Source organism: Grammomys surdaster, unplaced genomic scaffold (genome assembly GCF_004785775.1).
Source record: "Grammomys surdaster isolate TR1022 unplaced genomic scaffold, NIH_TR_1.0 150, whole genome shotgun sequence".
In the NCBI taxonomy this organism is placed as follows: Eukaryota; Metazoa; Chordata; class Mammalia; order Rodentia; family Muridae; genus Grammomys; species Grammomys surdaster.
Genome location: NW_021604608.1, coordinates 9,243,393 through 9,269,127, shown reverse-complemented (window position 1 = coordinate 9,269,127; position 25,735 = coordinate 9,243,393). Strand labels below are relative to the sequence as shown.

Here is a 25,735-nt window from a genome sequence, read left to right as displayed (position 1 = left end):
TGTATGAAATTTCCAAAGAATGTATTTTTTACAAAGGACCTGTGTCATCAAGATTTGAAGAAACGTGGAGCCAGCAAGACAGCTCAGTGAGAAAAGACAACTGTCACCAATCCGATGGCACTGTGTTCAATCCATGAGACCTACATGGAGGAAGGAAAGAACTGACTCTTGCAAACTGTGTTCCGACTTCCACAGATTTTGCAGTGGTGTGTGTGCATGGTTTGCATGCAGCTGATCTTAAGGAGGCTTTTCTTTTCCTTCCTTTTCTTTTCCTTTTCCTTTTCCGGTCTTTTGAAACAGGATTTCTCTGTGTATCCCTGGCTGTCCCTGGTACCTGCTCTGTGGACCAGGCTGCCCCTTCCTCTCAGATGGCTTTAGCTATGTCAAGTTGTCAAAAAATTATTCAGAATAGGACTTAAGGGAAAAAAGGATGTATACTAGAAGCTATTAATAGTTCACCTTGGTTAAGGTAAAAAGTATGTGGAGGAAGCTATATAGTAAATTATCATGACTAGACAGACACACAGACTGTGTCTAACTCTAAAAGACCAGGAATGACAAACTAGGAAGTCTAGACTATATCTGGTAAACTATGGCAGTGGGTCTCAGGGCATGTCTATTAGACCAGCAGGATCAGCAATACCAGAGAACTTAGAACCTCAACCAGACCTACTGAATAAGAAACTGAGTGTGGGCGAGCCATCTGTGCTACAAAAATTCCTCTGGTAACTGTGACATGCACTGAAGTCTGAGACCTCTGGAGATGTGGTCTGATATAAGCTTTTAAATAGGAGAGAAAATAACACGAAACATCATACTTTAAATGTTTTTTCAAGCAGTAACGGTCAGTCGAGATGGATTTAAAAGGAAGGCTAGCAATGGCCAAGCCAGCTATAAAGGAAACAATAGTAAACTCAGTATCTCTCAGAAGTTAGAAAGCAGAAACAGACTGTTAACAGCAAAAGAAAACTAAGTAAGCTGATACAATGAATAAGCAAAACAGCCAACTTAAAGGAGAACAAGAAACTTCGGACTTTTTTTGTTTTTGTTTTGTATTGTTTGTCTTTGGTTGGTGGGTTTTGTTGTTGTTGTTGTTGTTGTTGTTTTTGGTTTTTTTTGTTTTTGTTTTTTGTTTTTTGTGGGTTTTTTGGAGACATGGTTTCTCCGTTTAGCCCAGGCTATTCAGGAACTCAATCTGTATGGAGACCAGTCTGGCTGGAGAGCAGGTTCAGTCATTAAAGGCCAGACTCACAACCAAAAATACAAGAAATGTTTTCTTTAAGCCAGTGATTTAAACAGCCTAAAACTTTTAGATAAGAAAATGACGGAAAACAATGTGCTTTACTAGCATCTAAGACAAGGAGTTGGAAATCCTACCAGATCAAATATAAGAGGAAAATCTAAGCCAATATTTCTCAACTTATATGTCATGACCTCTTTGGGGATCAAGGGACCCTTTCACAGAGGTCATATATCAGATGTCCTACATATATTTACATTATGACTCGATAACCACAGCAAAATTACAGTTATGAAGTAGCAACAAAAATAACTTTATAATGGGGGCTTGGGGGAGGGGTCACCACAACATGAAGAACCATATTAAAGGGTTACAGCATGAGGAAGGTTGAGAACCACTGTTCTAGAGAGAAAAACCAAATTTAATATACATGGAAGTGATGATTAAATCCATGGGCCTGTGTGAAACTTCTAGAAACTATAAAGAGATAAATAAGGCTATGGACAAACATCCCACATAATACATACACTGAAGGTCCAGGAAAGCAGAGCAGATAGAAAGAATGAAGAGGTAACATCCAGTTCTCTGCAGCTCTTCTTTCTCTGGGGAAACAGCACATCACTCTCCCCTGTCACTGTCCTGATTCCACACCACAGCAAGTCCTAGATGTCAGCCCAGCCTGTGAACACTACAGCCATTTATTTCACAAGGTCCAACACAGGCTTTCTACCAAGCTGTGCCTGACATTTCCTAAATAGATAGATACTATTTTTCCCTAAAGCACAGGCCATTTCCATGGTCCATTCAAATTCCTATTATGTAATTTGCCAGAATGCACATCTTATCACACAGTTATAACATCATATGATGGTAAACTCACTAATATTTATACTCGTGTTTCACACTGCCCTATACATAGTACTACATATAAACAGGACTTTAAAATATTTGGTCTATCATGTTTAACTGAATGATGAAATAACACACATTTGCTAAACTCTTATAGGGACAAAAAAAAAAGTAAAGAAAAAAGGAGAGTAAAACAAAAATCAAAACATAAAAATTACCATACCTCTCTAATAGTATTTCAATGAAGTATTAGGACATACTTATAAGATGCATCAAATCATGCTACATATCAGCATAAAATACATATACATACACGTGAACATTGGACACACACACCAACCAGGCCTCAATAAAGATAAAGACATTTTTAGAAAGAAAAATAATAAATTTGGGGAATCTAAGAAACTACAAAATTTTAACATCTGTGAAAGGGTTGGAAATAGGGTTTTGCTATAGAAAACATTATGCAGCTATATTGTTTCTAAAATTTTTGTTTAAATTGGCAACATTAAGTAGGGAAAAAGAATTTAAGCTTCCTGAGGTATGAGACGCACCAAGCACCTGAGTCTGATCTCCAGAGCCCACTTAACAAAAGCCAAACAAAACAGCTTGTCACTATTACCCTGCTGCTGGGAAGGGGATCTCTGTGCTAGCCTAACCTATTGGTGAGCTCTAATAATATATTTTATTTTAAATAAAAACAAACTGGACGGCTCCTAAGGAATAATATTCAAGGTTTTCCTTTGACTTCTAAAGACAGGCTCACACAGATGTATGTGGAACTGTACACATGCACAAACACACACACACAATTAACTTTCTGCATAGGTCTGTCATGTAACTAAAGAAAACTGAACCACATGAATAGGCTCTGAGTAAATATATAAATTCTAATAGTACAAAGCGTGGCTCAATACTTAGATCAATTTATGACAACTTAGGGAGGGAGCAAACACTAAAGAGTTAAGTACACAGAAAGCAGAATTAAGATCAGCCATATGGTGAATGTAATAACATGGCCCCGGCCTCAGCGAGCCTTCATTTACACCTGCTATCTTGGTGTGACTATTAATAGTACGACTTTCACTCTTAAAAGTATGCAAGTCTGGACAAAAAAATCTATATGCCACTCAATAACAACAACAGTAATAATAATAAAAGACTAATGATGATAATGTTACACTAAGACATCCCTGTATTTCATTCGTGAAATATGTTCTGTACACACTCATATTCATACATCTTCCAGAAAATCAAGCAATATGTAAATGTGAGCTAAACTCTCCAGAAATGTGTTATGTAAATGTGATGCCATGCTGTGGTCCTGAGCATCCTCAGAGGAGGAGGAGAGGAACAGGACCAGCAGTACAGACAGGCTGCAACTGTCACGGCCAGATGCACAGCCCTGATTCACTCCTACTCTTCTGCCCCTGCCAGTCTGTAACTATCAAGTTGGAAATTCTTATTGAAGGAAATTAAAAATTAATGGGACAAGAATGTAAAATTATTTTATATAAAAATGTATAATTAGTACATGGTTTGAGTTAAACCGAAAGAATCTAAGAAGCAGCAAAAAAAGATTTCCTAGTTAAAGCAAGGTTGTCATGCTTAGAAAGAGGCAAATGTACTGAGTTTAATGCTTTAGTGCTCTCTGATGTCATGAAATATGATTCTGGCAGTACCTGATTCTTTGACAGATCTTATAGCCACTCTTTCTGAGTTTGTATTTACCATTTTAAGCTCACTGTTCCACACTGACTATACATACAATGGTGTTAAGTTCCTAGTTAACTAGAAGGGCCAATTTAGTCTATGAGCGACTTAACTATGAAATACTAAAGGAGCTTCTTAAATTGCCTATAACTAATGCGACTTCAAGAAAGATCCTGCTGCAGTGACTCAGAATTGTACGGTAGAAGTTATGACACAAACACAAACAAACGATAGAGTATAGAGAGAACATCTTGTGTATTATTGTACGGATACATCACCTGTCAATTAAATAGCATATGGCCTATGGCTTAGGCAGGAAATAGAGGTGGGACAGCCAGGAGAGAGAAAGGCTCTGGGGAGAGGAGGAGAGGAGGAGGAGGAGGCAGAGAGACTTGCCGGGAAGACGTGACAAGCTGAATGCATAGTACCTGAGCACAGGTAACCAGCCACGTGGCAGAATATAGGCTGGAATATATGGGATATTTTAACTTATATCTAGTCAGAGAAGAGCCTAGCTATATGGCCAAGGTATTTGTAAACATATTTTGGGTCTGAGTCTTATTTCTGGGAGCATGGGGCTGGGAGGAAGAACCAGGGACTAACTTCTACAAAAGGGTTACAGAGAATCTTTTCCCTCCTACAGCTATTGCTTTGAAGGACATATATAAGAATAACACAATATAATAATAAGAGAATCTGTTCCCTTTCTCTTTTTAATATATTGTTTGAGAATTTCATATACACACATATTGTGCTCAATCTAACCTACCTCCAACTCCTTCCCCTTCAACTCCTTCCATAAACTTTTTCCGGCCACTTTTCTCTCCCAACCTCATGTAGGCTTTTTAAAGCCACTGGATCCACGCTGTGCTACCGGTATGTGTGCGGGTGAGGGGCCATCCACTGCAACATGGGCAGACTCTAAAAGGGCATCAGTTCTTTAAATGTCATTAACTCAAAAGCAGTTGGCAAATGAGCTGGAACCCCAAAGACAAAGGAGAAAGTTCAGTAAACGAGTTCTCCAACTGTCACACTAGCACATCAAGAAGCTGGCTATTCAACTAAACTGGAGCAGGATGGGAATTTCACAATTTAAATTAAAATGTCTCAGTATAAGTATAAAAATACTAGAACATTTCACTAAGATCTGAGTCAGTAATTTACAAAATGGTTCTTAACCATCTAGGTTGTGAACCACCTTACTCCAGAAATAGCAAAGGATTTTCTCCAGAAAAATATATTCCTAGCTCTTTTATATGTCCACATTTTTTTTACAGGAAGTACTAAGAAAAATTCAAAGTGGACTTTAATAAAAAGCAAAATCACCAAGAACAAGGGAAAACAGGGTCTTTTGTCAGAACTTCATAGCAGTGAGATTTACACACTGTTCAGATGACAAAAGTGCTGCCCAAGAACAAGGAAGACTGAGTCCTGAACTGTTTCTTCAGAGATCCAATAATGACAAGTAAGACCAAGACGCTAAGTCAGCACCAAGTTAAGATATAAAGTGCCTCTGCTACTATCAGTGTCCTGAAATGACTCTCAGGTTTCATCAGATATCACAATCAAAGGCTTGGCACAACCGAGCATTTGGTTCCACCCAGACTTCTGGCTCAGCAGGGCTGGGCACTGCTCGAGAACCCGTGTCAAGCTAATGTTGGGTTTCTAGAGAGCATTCATTCTTTGGTTTGGTCTGTAGAGTAGGTTCTTCCCACTGTACCAATTCCCTTTTTATCTACTTCTTTTCTACTGTGAGGCCCTGGGATTTGGCTAGAGAGCTTTCTCCTTCCTTCCTCTGTAAAGACAGATAACATACATGTGCCCAAACTTTTTCCCTACCTTCTTCCAAACACACACTTGGACCTGTATTATTCTTCGTAGTTTGAACTCCAGTGAAATTACAAATGAACAAAGAGATAACAAAAATGACAGGATTCATATTTGGTGATTAGTATATTTCTGTGCACTGCTGAATATCAAAATAGCCTGAAAAATTCTTCCTACCTGCAGCTAATTTGAACATTATTTCTAGGGTCTCTCTCCTCAGAGTCTTAATTAAAACACATATCCAAACATGAATTAAATTTAAAACTTTATAGAATTTACAACTAAAATAGTTATAGGAACAAATTTATGGGAGAAGCTATTTTTCAAAACAGAATGTATAGTTCAGTGATATTCCCCCCTTATCAAAATAACTATATTTTCAGCCTCACACATATGCTTTTCTAGATCAGTACAGAGATAACTGAGCTCTTCCATTTCTTGCAGGTATCACAGATATCAACATGAGATTCTCAAGAAATCTGCAAACACAGCAGTGCCTCTGAATGCACTTCCTTAAAATATTCTCAGACTTGGCTGTTCTTACAAAAATGTAGAGCAGACTATGCGACATACACCATGACCTTGTTTTTATACCTTATTTGTACAGAGACTTCCAACTTGAGTTGTTCAGACCTCACAGAGGGGTATACAATCTAATGCAGTTGAGAGGGAAGATGTCTAACTGTATCTCATTTTTAACACTTGTAAATAGTTTCTATGCACCTATTTACTATCTAATGTGCACACATGTTATTTAAAAACAGACATTTAAATTGTATCTTAGAGTGCATGGAATTTCTTACTATAATGATAGAGGTGTAACAAGAAAACAGTTTGGAGAAGTGCAGGCAGGCAAAGCTAATGTCCACTTCTGACAGTTCTTTATTTTCACAACTATCAGGAGCACTAAGTGGTTTACCAATATCAGTCCTAAGCTCTCTTAATATCTGACATCAGTAAGACTTTTGTTTTAAAGAATAAATGTGAAAAAACTAAAGAATTCTAAAGGCTAGTAACTGTTGAGTCTTTTTACCATCCACCTTAGGTACAGAGTTCTACTGATCTACCAGCTTTTTCTTAGTTTCCACTGGCAACTCACTTTCTTGGTACTTGTGGGCCACCAGGCTTAACTGATGCTTTTGTGTGTCGATCCATATGTCTAAGGTCATGTTTGAGGACATGGTAACATTAAAACACGCACACACACACACACACACACACACACACACACACACACACACACGAAATGGCTATAAGCACCAAATATCTTTAGTTTTCACAATGTCATCATCCTAAACACTTTCAGCCCCTACACACACCCTAACAACACTAAATGGACTAGTGTGTGTGTGTGTGTGTGTGTGTGTGTGTGTGTGTGACAGTAATTAAAGATGAAATTAATTTGAAAAGGTCTGGTGGAGATGAGAGGAGTTAGAGGGTAAGAAAGAGGGTTAAAGTGATATAAATATAGTACTTGCATATGAAACCCTAAAAAAGAAAGAAATTAAAGTTAAAAATATAATCAACATTAAAAAAAATATTGCTGGACTACATCTTGTGGCCCTGTTCAGGGAGGTGCACCGTGCTGCTGCTGCTGCTGCTGCTGCTGCTGCTGCTGCTGCTGCTTGACTCCAGGGAACATTCACAGTATCCATGACCGCAGGCCACCATAACTGCTTAAGGGTTCCGGTCACAGTCTGACTTTCTCAATTTTGGTGCATTAAATAAATTATCAAATGCTTATTAGGTACTCTGTTTAATAGTTATAACCAAGATTTGCTACCAGCAAAGGCTCAATAAATGAAAAATAAAACCAAACTAAACAATGTTGTCACTCACTAAATACTTTGCCCTTGAACTACCACAGACACTAAAATTAAGTTAGTATTATATTAAGAATCTCATTAAATCCACCTTAAAAGAAATCTATGTCCTACCATGTATTAAGATCAATTACATACTTTCAAGAAGACAAAATGTTCATTAGACAAGCACTTATTGCCTATATTTGCTACATACAGATTTTCAATACATTAGACTCATAATATATTCTGAATTAGAAGAAGTACCTTGTCATGCAGATTCATGAAAGGGCATCCTTTTAGAAATTAATGACATACATCATCACAGAAAAAACAACATAGACTGTGACCCAAGAACATGAGTTATGTATTCAGGTTGAACAAAAACTCTTCATTCTATTACTTATAAGCTAGTAACAATATCATAGGGACCAACCTCTACAATATATAGTGATCAGATAATAATAACACTTTCTTTGCTCTTAGTGACTCTATGAGCATCCCAAACTTTAGTAATGTCAAGTGTTTATACTGTAAAACAAATAGTAAATATTCAATATATATGTCTCAACATATAACCTCAGAAGTGATTCTAGTCCCACAGTAACAAAAATACATGAATCCAGCCTAACTACCAATAACTTTTATTTAAACAGTAAGCAGAATTTTCTTTTACCTACTTTTTTTCATCTTACCTTTGCCCTGCTTTTCCTTTTAGAAGAATGTCAGTTAATCCTCAAATTACAGATTTGTATGTATAATTTAAAGTCATTGTTTATTACAAAACACTACTTCTTAGATAACTTTTATTCACACACATCAGTCCTTAAAATTCTAAATATATCCTATAAAAGTGCTGACTTAGAAAAGTTTGATTATGTCTCATTTTTAAAATGAAGCCTTTTGAAGGAACTGACATAACTTTACTACCTGAATGCTTTATAAGCATGTGGAGAAGCCTCCTACTGAACATTTGTAGATGGCAGGAAAGACACAAGCTATGGTAAGCAGCACCCACTGTGGCCCCAACAATACAGCAATCTTCCAAGCTATTTTCCTAACCACCTTCCCTGAGGGCCAGCCAGGACAATATCTAAGTTCCAGCAAGGTTAAAAGAAAGACAATGGAATACCACTTCCGAGATGAATACAAATCTAGAGAGATGGCTCAGCAGTTAAGAGCACTTGATGCTCTTGAAGAGAAACCTAAGTTCAGTCCCCAGCACCTACATGGCAGCTTTCTGCCAGCCGTGCCTCTAATACTAGAGCCCTCTTCTTGCCTCCATGGGTATTAGGCACTCAGGTATGTGGTGTACATACATATATTCAGGAAAAACACTCAAACACATTCAAAAGTCTATGACTTATTGTTAGTGGTTCTTCTCGTGGAGATTCAGCTCTTCTGCTTAGAGCTCTTTTTACTTGCTCCGGGGGAAGCTAATGATATTTTACAAGGTACTCTATGGAGAGACCCAAATGGCAGAGAATTGTTTTCTCTTCCTAACACCAAGTAAAGACATGAGAACACATGAGGAGAATTTTAAGTGGCTCTATCCCCTCACACACCCTTACCAACCAATCACTGCAGCAGACGTTTATTGTGTAACGCTAGCAGATACATCACCAGCAATGTAAAAGAGAACTAGAGTCAAATAACGCACTGTTAGGACTTGAATCTAAAATATGTTGCCCAGGTTGATGTTCTGAGCACTTGCTCATGGGCTGTTGGACTATTCTAGAAAATTGTATAACCATTAGGAGGTGGGAGAGTCATCTATTAAGTGACGTCTGGCGAAGGTTATACCCACGATCTGATTCAGTCCCATTCTCAGCTTTGTGGTCTGCCGTGATATGAAGAGTTTCCATCACACATGGCACCACTACGCACTCCATCATGACTTCCCTACTCCAACAGGCCAAAACGTTTGAAATCATCAGCCAAGAAACCTTGTTTCTCTTAACTGGATTCTGCCAGTTTGATGGCAGCAATGTAAGGGTTAAGTATACACGCTCCTCTCCAGCACTACAGTTTCTGACCCACGGAAACCAAAAGATGATAAACTACACTATTTTAATCATTATGTTTTGGTATCACTTGTTAACATGATAATAGATGTTATATGATTTTTTTTAACTTCTAAAACTTGGTATAAGTCTCATTAACATTTAATCCTCTGGATAGCTAACAATGAAAAAGTTCAGTAACCTTTCCTGAACATGCATGTTCTCCTTTATTCTAGTCCTAAGTTCTAATTTCATAAATGACTCTCTCTTCCCAAATGAACCCCAACAGATTGGGCTACACAGTGACTTCTGTCATAAACAAGCAAACAAACGCCCTGAGAACTGTCTACTCCATATGACTACATGATAGAGAGAAAAGGAAGAATGGATGAATGGCAAGAAAAACTAGATACACAATGTTTTAATGCAAGTCAAAACATGAAAGAAAACAAAGTTCAGACACACTAAACTGTAATAAACTCCCCAATAATGAAATAGATAACCACAAGTTTAATTCTCAATGCTATCTCATGGCCTTGTTCAGGAAACAACCATTTATCTCTTTTATTTAAATTATTTGATCAAATACTGACCAAAATATTGTTAGTATTGACAGAACATAGCTATTTCACTGTAACAACTCAATCTAAACAGTCACAGAGTCAAGATATACTGACAGCTATCTTTATGCCTTTTTTCCTAATCTGAAACATTCCAAATCTTCCAAACTTAGTTTTACTATGGCTTGAAAACTTAGCAGATATGTATTCTATTACTTATCTGCTATGTTATACTCAGCATATACACTCTAGGCTGCCACTTACACAAGACCATCTCTAATACCCTACATAAAGCTACATATAGCCTCCCCTGCTATCTTCCTGCCCTGATCCTCTTTCCCCACTTAAGCACTGAGTTTCTTAAATGAGCTTCCCACAAGCCTTACCAGAATGTTAGCTCAAAGACACAGATTTTATCTGGTTTGTTCCTGATCTATTATTCCAAGCATCTATTTGGACATCTGGCATGCAGAAGGCCCTCAAATATTAGCTCAAAATCATATGAATGAATACAAACTATACTGATCAATGCTTTCTCATATGACCAAAATACAAAACAAGATAGCACTGAAGAAAAAAGTTTTTAGTCAACATTTTAAAATGCTAAATACTTCTGAATTTTTTAAAAAAGTGCTACTAAATTCCCAAAATTCAAGAAATTAAAGTACTTTAATTTTATTTTACTATGGTTTCTTATTAAACTTATGAAATTCCCTAATTATGGCTAATTGAGGCCTATTACAGAACTATTTACTTTTTTAATGATACTTTATTTTTAAAAAACAAACAATTATAAAACTGGAGACACCAAACTACCCCAAAAACTGCAGAATTAACAACTCATCCATTTAAGCCCTATAGACTAGTACTGTCAAAACAAAACGGATCTACATGTTTAATTTTAAATCTTCTAAAGGTCACATTAAACAAAAAGAAGTTAATTTCAGTATCACATTTAATGTTACTAATATGTCCAAGGTATTATCATCTTATATATGTAACTGATATTTTGTGTATACACGCACAGTTACCTACAATGTGTATATGAAGGCTGGAGGCCAGTGTTGGGGACCTTGCCCAGGCAGTCTCCATCTATTTTTTGAGACAGGATATCTCACCCAATCTGGAATTCAACCATTCAGCTACACAGGCTGGACAGGAGACCCCAGATCCTGTACTCTGCCCATCAGCACTGAGACTTCAGGCATACCCATCATGCTCAGCTTACTTATATGCTGAGCACCTGAACTCAGGTCTTCATGCTTACACAGCATGCATTTTGCAGACTAAGCATTGTCCCAAGCCTCTATTTTTTAAATCTACACATTTTATTTTTCTCAAGTATTCACCTTTAAACATATTTTTATAGTTAATAGCATACCTATTTTCGCATTTCAAATACTATATGTGGCTAGTGGCTATCGTACTGAATGGTGGACTTCTATATGTTTTAGGTACCAATAAAGTAGAAATGCATTGCATTCATATTTAAATATCAACATCAAAAAGGAAAACCATTATTTCTGATAAATTTCATATTAATAAAATCCTAAGCTCTACTTTTTAAACATAGGACTTTATGAACTGGGATACCCTGAATCAGTTGACGATGATACTCCCAGAAGGTATCAGTTACTAAAACTCTCAGTGCTGGGTAGGAGATTACAAGTAATGTGTAATTCCTTGTAAGTAATCTGTCAGGTGGCCATACAGGGGAGCAGCACAGGATGCTGACTTTGCTCTTGTTGCTCACCATATCTGAACTCTATTACTGAAGACTTCACAATATAGGACATAGAAAAATAATGCTGGAACTGGCCAGCAAACTTCTCTTTGCTACTTAGCTTTCATGGTCTAAGAAAGTGCTATTCAGGCCTCTGGGAGAGAAACCAGCTTAGCCAGTGGTAACTTTGCCCAACTGTAGTAGACCCAAAATGCTACAATATTGGTCTGCTAGGCGAGATGTGCCCAATGGTGCAAATGTCATCAGCACTGTGAATATAACCAACTGCTTTCTTATTAGATGTGAGGCCTGCACCACAAGAGCGAAGCTTGCCTGGTGCTATAAACCTGGGCACACATTAGGAAGGTCATAGTCCCTAAGGGGGAACCTACTACTCTTGTCTTGCTAAATGGATATATTGTCAAACTATCTTCTAAGTATTTATGCTTTTACACATAGATTAGTGCTAATCTCAACTCTGGTAAGAGAAATTTCTCTCTTTAATGGGCAGCAATTAATGTAGACTCACCTAAATAGGACATTTTTATCAATTCCTATCCGGAAGGCTGAAAAAACATCATAGAAAGTTAGAAAGAACAAAAGAGTCAGAGAATGGGGGGGGGTGTGATAGAGTGCTTGTACAACTCCCACATAAGATCAAGTAGGTCAACATTAACCATGGATGGGCTGAGACTCACAAAGACCCACATCTGCTTGATGAAGCAGTTGCTGGCTGATGGACAAAGGTGCAGCACTCTTTTGTTTGAATTCTGAATTCTAATAATACAACTTGTAAATATATCAGTTGGAACTGGACTCCACAACTCTGCATTTTGATCCACTATGGTTTCCTGTAATGGCTTCTGTGTGTGGCAAAGTCTCCTTGATGAGGAGTAAGCACTATACTTATCTGTGAGCAACAAGACAACTCCTGCACCTAAGGCTCAAGGAAGAGGGGATTAAGCCAAAGATAAGAGCTATAGGAATGATGAGTTCACTATGAAATTACGTCTCCTAGAAATGTCAGAAGCTACCACCCATGAAGTCTCACCAACATGACTAGCTAAACATGAGTTTATAGACATGCTAACAAGCCCTTGAGGCCTCAACCTTAGACAAAGAACTACAGGAAAGCTGAGCTCAGGGTAGTCTTCCCAAGGGAATAGTACACCAATTATTCATCAATACAAAATAGCCCTGAAAACATATATACAAGTAACATTATACAGACTAGCCAAGTTTTATTATGTATCCAGGCATACATACACATCACACACATACACAAAATATAACAACAATTAAAGAAAAAGAGGCCATGAATTTCAAAGAGGAGATATGTGGGAGGGTTTAGAGGTAAAGGAATAAAGGGACTGGGAACTATGTAATTATATTAAGGTTTCAAAAATAAATAAAGGCTGGTCATGGTGGTACATGCCTTTAATCTCAGAACTTGGGAGGCAGAGGCAGGTGGATGGATATCTGTGAGTTTGAGACAAGCCTGATCTACAAAATCAGTACAGAACAGCCAGGGCTATTACACAGAAAAACCCTGTCTCAAAAAACCATGAAGAAATAAATAAATAAATAAATAAATAAATAAATCTTTAGAGATTGTCACTGTGAGGTAGCAATGATCTTTTCCCACATAGACTGTGCTAATCCACAGACTTGACTTTGCCAATCTGATACTAGCAAGTGCTGGCAACTAGAAGCATGATAAGCACTCGCACACAAGAACTTCCTGGAATGCTACTACTTGGAAGCTAGCTGTCAGGCAGTAATAAACTCCTACCCAGACTCCTGGATGACAGACATACAGAAAGAGAAATCATAAAGTATAAGACAACATCACAGCAGCTCAGAAATATATTCCAACTGCCACAGATGACCAAAGCCCATACCTACAGTAACAAAAACATTGCCCGGCTGAGCCCAGTTAACCCAGAGAACTTGAAATCATCTACTCGTCATTAACACAGCATTTTGGAGTGTTGTGTACAGCAGCACTGGGCAGTGACACTGAGCAGGTTATGTGCTTGTGAAACCCATGACTTAGAGAAGTTATGTAACCAGGAAACATGGGGACAATGCACATGTCTAGAGACCCAGCTATGGTTAAGGATTTTGAACCTGGAAGAGTTTGAGGCTAACCTGAGTTATTATACTCCACACCCTCATCTCAAGAAAAAAAAAAAATTCCACAACTACCAATCTGTGAAGTCACAATTACAATGGAAAGCAAAGGGTAAGGAGGGTTGGTGAGAAAAGCAAAAAAGGAAGTCAGAAAAGCCATTTAAATACAGTAAGAAAATCACAACTTAAAAAAGAAAGCTAAAGGCACTAAGCAGCCCTGAGAACCAAACTGGGTCGGGAAGAATCCCGGGAACAGAGACTGAAGGAGAAGGCGGGAGGGAAGAGGAGCTCCACCCACCTCATCACTCTCGTCCACTTCTATCCCACCATCCTTGTCGTCGTCCATCTGCTTATGTATTGTCTGAAGTGCTTCCAGGCTAAACCTGTCTTCTTCAGTGAAGCACGGTGGACTCAGTGATATACAGGGATCTGAAACAAAGCAGACAACAATTGTTACCCTGCCATACTAGAACACAGTTTATAGCTAGATACAATGAAGAAGAAAAAGGAAATCAGACTTCAGACTCAGACCAAGATTTGTCTTCCCAGAATACATTCTAACATCAAAGATATAATAAACTTGAATAAAAGAGAGTAATAAAATTATCAATAGGCAGAGACATCTCAATTTTTTAATACTTCCTCATCTTTCAAACTCTCTTTGTTTGAAATACTTCTAAAGAAAAAGAGATTTGCTCATATTAAGAAGAAAAAATAACATGAAATGGATAGTGTTACTTTTGTACAACCTGGTTTAGTTAAAATTAAAGGTTGTGGAAAACATTCAGAACAAGTAAGGAAGGGGAGTGTAAAATAGTTCTATATTTTATCATAATTCAGGAGTCTGCCTATCTGGCTTTCAGATGTATCCATTTTTAGAGCAACAAGATTTTTTTCAAGAGACTTTTTTCAAATCTTATTTCCATGTTTTCTTTAATATCTATTTGTTGGTTAAACCCCTTCCAATAGAAGAGAAACAGAACATTATATTCAAGTTGTCAAAACTAAAGATCTAGAGCGACAGAGAGCCCAGCATGCATGAGGCACTGGGTTTCAGCCCCAGCACTATAAAAATAAAATAAACTAATAAAAATGAGGCACTATTTAGAGGACATATGCCATATGAAGATCTTCAAAGACTTAAGGCTGGGTGGATGAAAGGGTCTCTTCTGAGGCTATGACTCGGAAACGCCTATAAGCCAAACAGGACAGCCCTGCACCCCTTCTCCACACATCCTACCTGCTGGCTGATACACTGTAAAATTGGTAGACATACCGATATTATTTTACTAAACCATTAAAACAGTATTTAACTATAATATCAGTAGAAGCAGAGGTATTCCTAGATTCAGTGACTTTAAGGTTTAATATAATTTGTGGCATTGTCACAGTGTGGACATCTCACCAATAGTTAAAATCTGGCTCTGCTGTGAACTGTCCACAGTTAACTGTGAACAAACCACATGTCAGTGGTCTTAATTATCTCACTCATCTCTAAACAGAAGCGAATAGGCCAGGTGCTTACTAAAGTCTACAGCAGTAATAAAAGAATATTTAATTTGGTATTTCCATCAAAAAGATTATAGTAAAGTGCCTGAGACTCACAAGTTAACTTTATTTTCTAAAACATAATTCAAACCCAAATAGCTACATGTTGCAATTTATAATGTAATTTAACATTTTTATAATTTTAATTCATTTAGTGCTGAAAGAAAATAGAAGAGATAAGCAAATCATAGAAGGTGAAAATGTGATTACAGGCCACGTGTGGCTCAGTGGTTAAGAGTACTTGCTGTTCTTCCAGAGAACCTGGTTTGATTCCGAGCACCTACATGGCAGCTCACAAGCATGTGTAGCACCAGGTCTGGAGGATCTAATGTCCTCTTTAGACCTCTGCAGAACCCAAGCACACAAGTGATGGCTAGAGAACATGCAGGCAAAACATATACATTAAAAAAAAAATAGGGAAAAAAACGACATGCTTAAACCAGCTGTGATGGCACATATCTTTAATCCCAAAACTTGGGAGGCAGAGGCAGATGGACTTCTGTGACTTGAAGGCCAGCTTGTTCTACAGAGTAAGCTCCAGAACAGCCAGGGCTACACAGTAAGACTCAAATAAAAAATAAATAATTAAATAAAATAAAAATCAGCCATTAAAGGTTGGGTTGACAACAAAAACATAAAATATTTAAAACACTAAGATTTGCTTAAACACTAATAATCTGGGGGAATAATGATCAAGTATGATCCTTATCTATGAAACAACCAGAACATTAATACGGCTTTGAGTTTAAATTCATATGTAATTAATGTATAGACTCAAAATAAAAGGTAATCTTTCAAACTCCAAACCAACAAGTCAAGATCTCTATAACATCTAGTCCCCTGCATCAAAGGGTGACAATTTGTTACAAGTGATATAGAAGAAAAGAGCTTATACTCCCATTGAACACACAGGTTTTATAGGTAAATTACCTAAGGCACTGACAGTGAGAGCTCTGCAGCCTTGTAAAGTCTGAGGATAAAATTAAGAGTAACAGATAACCTGGAAAATGCAAATACAGATAACACTGGACCAGGCATGGTCATACATGCCTATAATCTCAGTACTCCAGAGGCACAGGCAGCACCTCCACACATCTAGGTGACATTGCTAATGCTAGGACAACCAGTGCTACAGAACAAGATTCAATCTCAAAATCAGTTCCTTGACTGATTGAAATTAAGATGGGTAACTATTTACTTGAATGTACTTCATTTAAAAAAAGTTAACTCATTAAAAAAAAATACTGTCAAAGTCTACTTCAAAGTCTAACTTTCTCATAAAAATCTTTCACAAGTACTATGTAATATACATACTTCCTTCTCCAAAGTCCAGTTCATCAATTAAATAAATGTCATCTATTGTGTAACCTACTGTGTTAGACACTGGAAATGTAACCGTGAACAAGAGAAAAACATTCAAATATATCCTAGCAAAATTATGAGTTTGTGACGGCTACAGACATTCTAGCAATGGCAAGCAGTTGGGGAAAGAAAAGCAAAAAGTGGCTATGAAATGTTAATGAATCTGAACTTTTTCCATTCATATTCTCAGATCATTCTATGTAAAAACATCATTTTAAACTGTGCTCTATTCATCTGTGGTGGCTTTATATATCACTCTGTCTGCTCAGCTAAGCATAAAAACGGGGCAGAAACTGCGTTCTTCCATTTATCAAAAGTTCATAATAACTAGGATTTTGCTGGGAAATATTTTAGGCCTGATTAATTCTGATGCTCCATTCTTTAGATCACAAGCTTCTATGCCATGAAAGGTAAAGCCTGACATTAGAAATTAAAAGGATAATGCAGTCATTAGAAATTTTAAAAGTATGATACACTTTTTAAAGCTCACAATCTAGTGAGAAAGAAGACACACAGGTTCCGACATGAACACTAGCTACATGATGTCATGATTTCAATATGCTCCCCACCCCCAAAAAAGTCTTGCACTGGAAACATAATCCCCAGTGTAGCAGTACTGGGGAAGGATCCTAACGAGGGTTATGAGAGCCCGCCCTCATTAACAGATTACTGCTAACAAGTAGCTGGAGGGCAACTTTGATCTTTTGCCCTCACTTGCCCTCCTTGCATTCCTCCCTATCCCATGGTGTCTTGCCCTTCCTTCTTCCAGCAATGACAATGTAACAGGATGCCTGTACCTACGTGCCAGCTCCCTGAGCATGAATTTTCTGGCCTTGAAAATGTATTTCTATTGTTTACAAAGGCCTATAGAGCACTAAAATTGCATGTTATGGGAATTTAGACAGTCTAATCCAAACTAGGAAAGACAATTAGCCTATTTTTCTTGAAGTGCATTTAGAAAATTCAAAAGTCCCTATAGCTGATGGCCTTGAGGGGAGAGAAAAGCATGCCTGAAAGAAAACGTTCAGTGGCAGGCCGAGAGTATGTGGTATGAGACATACATGCAAGTGGGTTCCTCTGTCTGCAGTGCAGATCCTAGGAAAAGAGGTGAGGCACTGGCTGAAGACTGCCAGGAGATCATTTGTCCAACCCTTTGCTTTTCCATTCTAGGGAACCTGGATCATATCTACGGACTATGCAAAGTCAGTAAGGGGTGTCAAGGAGGGACAAACACAATCAGACTCATAAGAGGTCACTCCAGTGACACGGCAAAATAAATGGAATGAAGGCAAGGAAGACAGGCAGTTGTAGGAAACTGCCACACAAAAGCACGGGGATTCAAACACAGCGGGTACATAATGACGTCACTTCTAGTATATGAGGTTTTGTCGAAGACGGTGATAGATAATGACAAAAGTGATGTATGTGTCCACACAGAATAGTTTCCTAAATTTAGAGTAGATGAGATAGTTCAGTGAGTGAGCACACTCACTGTGCAAGCCTGGTGCCAATTTCAATCCTCTGGCACCTGAAAGATCCCCAACCTGACTTTGATCCCAAAATGTGAAATAGAGCCAACTCCACAAAGTTCTCCTCTGACCTTGACAATGTACAACACATATGTGCCCTTCCCAACACATACTGTGTACTCCCCAACACACAATATTATTTTTCCATCAATTAATTTACTTTACATCCTCACCAAAGCTTCCCCTCCCTCCTCTCCTCTGAGTCCCACCTCTCACCTCCATTTCCCCCATTCCCGCCTGCCTTTCTCTTCAGAGAAGCAGGGGCTTCCCATGGATATCAACCGGCCTTGACATATCAAGTTGCAGTAGGACTAAGAGCATCTTCTATTGAGGCTAGACAAGGCAGCCCAGTTAGGGGAAAGGAATTCAAAACCATGCAGTAAAGTCAGAGAGAGCACCTGCTCCTGCTGTTAGAGAACCCACTTGAAGACCAAACTGCACATCTGTTACGTCTATGCAGAGGGCATAGCTCCATCCCATGCACGCTCTCTGGTTGGTGGTTCAGTCTCTGTGAGCCCCTGTAAGCCCATGTTAGTTGATTCTGTAGCTTTCTTGTTGTATCCTTGACCTCTCTGGCTCCTTCAATCCTTCCTCTCCTCTTCCACAAGATTCCTCAAGCTCTGCCTAATATTTGGCTATGAGTCTCTACATCTGTTTCCATCAGCTGCTGGGTGAAGCCTCTCAGAAGACAGATAGCCAGGTTCCTATCTCCAAGTATAGCAAAATATCATTAACAGTGTCAGGGGTGGTCTCTCTCTCATGGCATGGGTCTCAATCCCTTCTGGGCCTTTTGGTTAAGATCAAGAGTAGGATCTGTTCTCATCAGTTTACTATTATTTTTTTTTTTAAAGAATACTATTTCCTTAAAGTATGACTTAAGACCCACAAACGCAACAGCCACGAGTTCTTAACTCTACGGCCATCTCTAATGCTTCATTTTATTTCTTTCTCAGTTGTTTTCTAGGTTAATTCAGCAAGAATGATCATCTTAAATCAGATTAGTTGACTTACTTTAAAATTAAGTCTATCCTATAAGATCCATGTCTGTAAGAATACAGTGTAATAATTTCAAACGTGACAGCTTCTTCTCTTGTCAGTATTTCATAGACCCTAGCTCCAAAATGCACTAGTGAAAACCATGTCTCCATACCCGGAATATGGTTCTTCTCTAACAGGATTCACTCACTCATTTAAACAATGCCCATACTGGCTAGGCTCTGCCTGGCGCTAGGCATACAATATAAGGAAGCATCCTCTCCATGGAGCCTTCAGCTTGTGTTAAACACAGTACAGCATGATGGCTCCCTTAGCTTTCATATACTTAACATTATTTCCTTTTCTCTGCACTGATAGCACCGAGCATTGAAGAAAATGGACTCAGCTTCAACAGAATAAGACGTACCCTGCATAGCCAAGAACACCATTAAGTTCTACCTTGTGTTCCTATATTCAATGCCAAATGCCCATTAAAGTCTTTTTGAAAAATAGCTATTTATTTCATCTTAAGTCAATTAAAATTATTTCCTCTAGTTAGAATTATCTACTATTAAAAACCAAAGTCATTCTATAAATGTAATCTATTATCTCTAACCCTATGTTTATACCTTTCAGAGGAAATGATTCATGGGTAACTTGTTTAATAAGATCATACCCACCTCAACGTAAGATAACATTTGAGATTTTGACCAGATCTTCAAGCCACCAAATCCAAGTTTCAGAACGATGTATATAAAGAAATGTGTCAGTACCCTTAGTCAGAAAAGGAGTACTGCTACCACTGACACTGCCTGCCTGAGAAAGCAACTGACGGATCCAAAAAGCATACATGTCTGGTGAGAAAGGAAACCACTGGTTTCCAAAATGAGATTCCCAATCTCCAACATACACATTTTCTACCTTACTTATCTTCTGGACAGTGTACATCACTTCAATTCACATTTCTCTTGAACACACCACTTTTTAAGTGAGAACTTTACCCCCACAAGCTTAAATTTAGACTCTTATTCTCACATATGTGGCAAACTTTGGAGAGGCCAGAGAGCCTTCACAAGGCAGGGCCTGGCTGGTAGAAATGTATACTAGGAAGAACTACCAAGGGTTAGCCACATCTTACCTCTAGTCCTGCTTGCTGCTTCCTGGCACACGGCTATGTTAGATCCACTGCCTCAGTCTCTGTCGCTATACACCAAACAGTTCACTACGCCCGCTCCCACTGTAAACTAACGACCTCTGAAAACACAAGCTAACATAAACCCTCAGGTTTCTTCTCTCAGGTATTTGGTCATAGCCATGGGAAATACCCACACCACTGTGAGGGATATTTTGCATCATAACTTTGCCTTAAATTTGAATATGCTCACTATCTACTTCAATGGATGTCATGTTTAATGGTTTAAATACCTTAATGGTTAGTGGTTTAAAAGTATATAAATATTCAAGGCTAATTACTAACTACAAATCATTTATTTAACAAATACACAAAGGTTTGACTCGAGGTCAGAAGCCACATGCACAATAAGCCCCCCCCAAAAAGAAAAGTTAGTTTAATAACCATACAATGGCAGACATCTTTAATTAGTATACAACTAAGAAGAAAAACATGCTTATGCCCACAGAAAAAAGTTTTCAAGATAAAAGCAACATTTGCATTGGTTCTTCAAAGTTCTCCATGAAGACACACACAAGCGAGAACATATGTGGCAAATGAAATGCCTACCATATTATGAAGTATACATAAGAAATTATTGTTATATATTTCATCCTGACTACTAAATAGGCACTGTTAACGTTCAGAGGAAAAAAAGTAAAGACAAGCATATAGAAAGATCTACAGACTATTCTGAATAAAGGAAAACATAAATACATAAATTCTTCACTGGCAAGAAAGCTCATGTTTGCAGCTTCCACTGCCAGCAACAGGCTTTCTCCCTGATATACCGTAGCTGACTGACTCCCTTCATCCCAGGGTACACAGTCCCCTGTGTTCCCTGCTGGCTCCATCCTCTCCACAGCCTTGTCACAATGTGCAGCGCTATGCCTTTATCTCCTCACTAACTCCCACACTGAGACACAGTCAGGAAATCACAGGCTTTGTTTTGATCAGTCCTCTCCACACTGCCTAGAACAGGATCTGACTCACAGAAATGCTCAAAATTATTTGTTTACTGAATTACTTATTAATTGGCTTTTAAATATAAATGTTTGGAGAAGTCTTTTAAGAGATTACTCAAGGGATTAGAAACCTAAGTATACCAACTGACAAATTCTCACTCCGTTATGGCTGAGGGTAAATCTAAGCAAGCTGTACAAATTTCATGATACTGTACTTCTGACCAATTGTTTCATTTCATCTACGGCTTACTACGGAGTCTATCCACTGTCAGATATTAGTGTTTACTTACTAAACAAAATAAACAATATATTATGCAAAAATAACCAAGTGCAACTTTAAAATGCTTAACATAGCCTTCACAAGACTCCTTTAGTAGTGAAGGTAACTATAAAGAAACTCTGTGAGGCCAACGAGGACAAAGCCTGTTCTGACCCATACACTGCCTATAATATTACTATAGTATGCTTAATAACGTGCCTCATTTTACATGTCCACAACTGTCTCTCCTGTGACCTGATGAGAGAGATACTACTAAGTAAAAGGGACAACAAAAATAAGCTCCAGCAGGAAATAATATGCACTCTGGAACTCACAAATAATAAACCCGCTAGCAGGGTCTCAACCAGTAGTGCTCTGGTCTTTTCTGCCCCCCTCTTCTCCAACTCTCCCCACAGCTTCTTGAAGACTGTGGATGGGAGCAGGGCAAGGACATTAAGCAACAACACTGCACAGGGCAGGCTCATGCAACAAAGCATGGTGCTCCAATAAGCTGGTCTTACTCCCCAGTTTAGAGGAAGAAAACACTAACAAGTGTGGGTGGAGCTCCAACAGGAAGTGACTCTGCAGAGACAGCCTGGGCTATCAGTCAGTGAAGGTCAGGAACACCAGGCCTAGGGTTTTGAAGGGACTACTAGCTCAGGTAAGACACCTGCCCACACTGAGTTCCATCTGCACACTAGGATAGCTTAAGGTTGGGGTGGAAATGATGCAGAAAAATGTCACAGAAGAAACTTCTTGAGAACTCAGAATTATCTGGTGTAATACAAATCCTCACTCCAGACAATTTTATTTTCTAATTGTCCACATGTCACTGATGAATGTACATACTGTGACAACATGTAACTACCCAAAGGCTATACTTTGTAAAACTCACTTTTATTGTTGTACACTTTATAAACTTCACTTATTGTTGTATACTTTATGGGTTTGATTAAGTCACTGAAACATGCAGCCACACTTAAATATCATAGAGGGTAGTAGGACTGCCTCCCAAACCCTGTGTTCTACCTATTCATCCCTCACTCCCAACTCCTGGCAAATACTGATCTTTTTAGTTTTGTCTTCTGTCATAGTTTAAGATCCTTTTTATACAACCTTTAAAGTTTGTCTCCGTTTGACTAGAAACCCAGGAAGATGGCTCAGTCAATAATGTATATGCTTCATAAACAAGAACGAAGTACCTTTTTAAAAAATAAAGTCTAGGCCCAGCAGAAGGCTGCGCCTATGATCCCAGCTAGTCAGACACAGGAAGACCCTGGAGCTTGCTGGACAGCCAATACAGTGGCACCTGAAAGCTCCAGGTTCACGACAAATCTTGTCTCAAAATGTAAGAATGACTGAAAGACACTGGCGTCCACCTCATGCCCCCACAGCACTCACATTAACTCATGTACACACCTGTACACATACATGCAGGAATAGGCGAGTCATGTTTCTTCATGCTGGTTCATTTACTTTTATGCTAAGTAATAGCTCACTGTCTGGATGAACCACCTAGTTTATCTGTCCATGCTTTGCTGATAGGAGCCTGGGCTGCTAAGCTTTGCTATCAAGAACAGAGCTGTGAGTAGGTTTTTGTATAATTTCCCAACTCTTCTGGATGAACAGCAACAGGTGTAATCCCTGGACTTCATGGAAAACTGGTAAGTTTTATAAGAAATGGTCAAACTGCCATCTAATGTTATTTACACCACTGTCCATTCTACTAGCAGGGTATGAGTCCCTGGTGTTCCACACTTCGTCAACAGTTCATTCTGTCAGTGCTCGTGGTCTTCTAAACTGAGGGGCATGATATATCTCCCTGTTTTCATTGGCATTTCCCACTAGCATAATGTGGAATATATTTTCATATGCTTATCTGAATCTCCTTGATATGTTGGTTCTATTTTAATCTGGAGATACATATTTGCCACCCAAGAATGTCTATGACAACAGTCTAGACAGTAAGTTACAGAATATAAGCTACAGGGCTAGGGATGTGACTCACTAGTAAGTACATGCTTCCTAGCAGCTAGCACAAAGCCCTAGGTTCTGTCCTCAGCACCACAAGAAAAGTAGAAACAAAGTATATAAACTGCAGGCATAGTAATAAAAGTAAAAATGACAGATTACACTAAAATTACAAGGGAAGTTTATTAGGGAAAGGACACCGACAGGGCTAACATTGCAGGCCTAAAAGTCATCTAAAAAACAAGGATATTTTTCTCCTCCATTTGGCTAATCCAGACTGTACAAAGCTTCTGAAATGCATTAAATACATTAACATTAAGCTGCCACTGAAGAACACATATACCATGCGCTACATTCTGTCACCATAATCTGACACACACAGAGACTATAGCTCAGAAACCTACTAAGAGAGGGAGCGGCTAAAGCAGTAAATGCAGTCTTTAGTTTCCCTCTTACAATACAAGTTGAGGCAGTAACTCTTAACCATAAGCCAATGGCCATGGCCCACTAACCACGTACTGTATCACACCCTGCCAAGAGTTTGGCTTATCAGCTTGGCAACAATTTATAAATCTCATGATTAGGATTTGCTTAATTATTACCCCTGAAAGAAAAGAAAATATCTTGGATTTATTACTGCCATAAACAGTCCAAATTTTTATCAAGTCAAATACTTCAGTTTAAATGCTTTTAGAACAAACTTTAATATCATCAGGGACAATTCTCTAGTATCACTTTCTAATACACCAAACATGGTTCAAAGTCCTACAAAATGAATGATGTAATATCCTCTCGAGGTCAGCATCAATCTCATATGTCCAGTATTGTCTTATTCTTCCTACATCTAGCATGAGATTCCCAGCCTGTATGTAGTAGGATTAATATATCTCAAAAAAATTGTTTTAAAGTTCTATGTATTCATTTTAGCATACTGTATACTCTATTATCTGGTGAACAATGGGCCTTTAGAAGATGCTAGCATTTACTAGGGCACATTACATAGCAGAAAACAAAGGAGAATGAGTGTCCTATCATCGATGTGTGCATACAGTACTGTATTAGAGTGCATCAAAACACAAGTGAAGAAGCGCAGATTCTGTAACACCTAACAGTGTCTGATGGTCAAGAAGACACATGCAGCTACATCTAATTACAGTGATGTGTTATTCTGAAGGAAAAATAAAATCTCTTTGCTAACAGCCCCTTCTAACTGCCTGTTGGAGCTCTGAATGTACAATCACTATATGGTATAAAAGGTGCCTATTAATTTACCCTGACCCTAGCAGTAACAAGGAATTTTTTCTCATGCTAAGTTATTTTTTCAACATTTTACAGTTTTGGTTGAATTATGAGATATAAACTCATTCCCTTCCCACCCTCCATGGCAGTTTTAAAACTAAGATGTCTTACCTGATTATTTTCCACCCATCTATTCCCATTTATCGCACTACCAACCCAAAGCTACTTCCCACCTACTCACATCTGCCCAAAGCTACTTCTTAGGTCTCTGCTAATCTTTTCAGTAAGTGCCAGAATCACTGCTTCTACCTCAACACTGACTCATTTCCTAGCACAGTCCTCTATATAACTTAATTCTTGGTTAACCAACATGTTCCTTCGGTGTATGCAAATAAGGAGCTCTTCACAGAGCCATCTTTAGTTCTTCATGCAGTTACCTCCTTTCTATTTTCTTTTGTGTTGTAAGAGCTCCTAGAATGTAATAATGTTGTTGTTTACCACACTCAAGCATCTGTTAAATGGGAAAATACTGTTAACTAGTTGCAAAAAGAAAGGGGAAAAAAGCAAACAGGTGCATGTATATACTTACTGACTCATGGTTTCCCAGGATGCTATAAAAATTGAACAAAAATATTTTGAACACAGAGAAGCAATTTCTAACTTCTCTCCAAAAATAAGAAACTTTCACTGGCTAGATGCAACATGAGGAAGATTGCTGAGTAGGATCTCATACAGCACCTGCTCTTCTTAGACTGTGTCTGAGGAGAGTGCTCCCTGAGATCCCACTGCACGAAGGAGTGTACACACACACACAATTATAGCAGTAACTGAAAGGGGCGCTATGAAAACATGCTACAGTGAACAGT

At 38.3% G+C, this 25,735-nt stretch overlaps 1 protein-coding gene and 1 pseudogene across 1 annotated transcript in view; one reads left to right on the top strand and one right to left on the bottom strand.

The window, feature by feature from the left end:
* Positions 1 to 25,735, bottom strand: part of Stim2 (stromal interaction molecule 2) — a 128,742-nt gene that overhangs the window by 58,236 nt on the left and 44,771 nt on the right. The window contains exon 2 of the mRNA XM_028765239.1: positions 14,149 to 14,279. Coding sequence (XP_028621072.1) covers positions 14,149 to 14,279 — 131 coding nt within the window. The remainder of the gene's footprint in view (positions 1 to 14,148; positions 14,280 to 25,735) is intronic.
* LOC114619554 lies at positions 19,064 to 19,176 on the top strand (annotated as a pseudogene).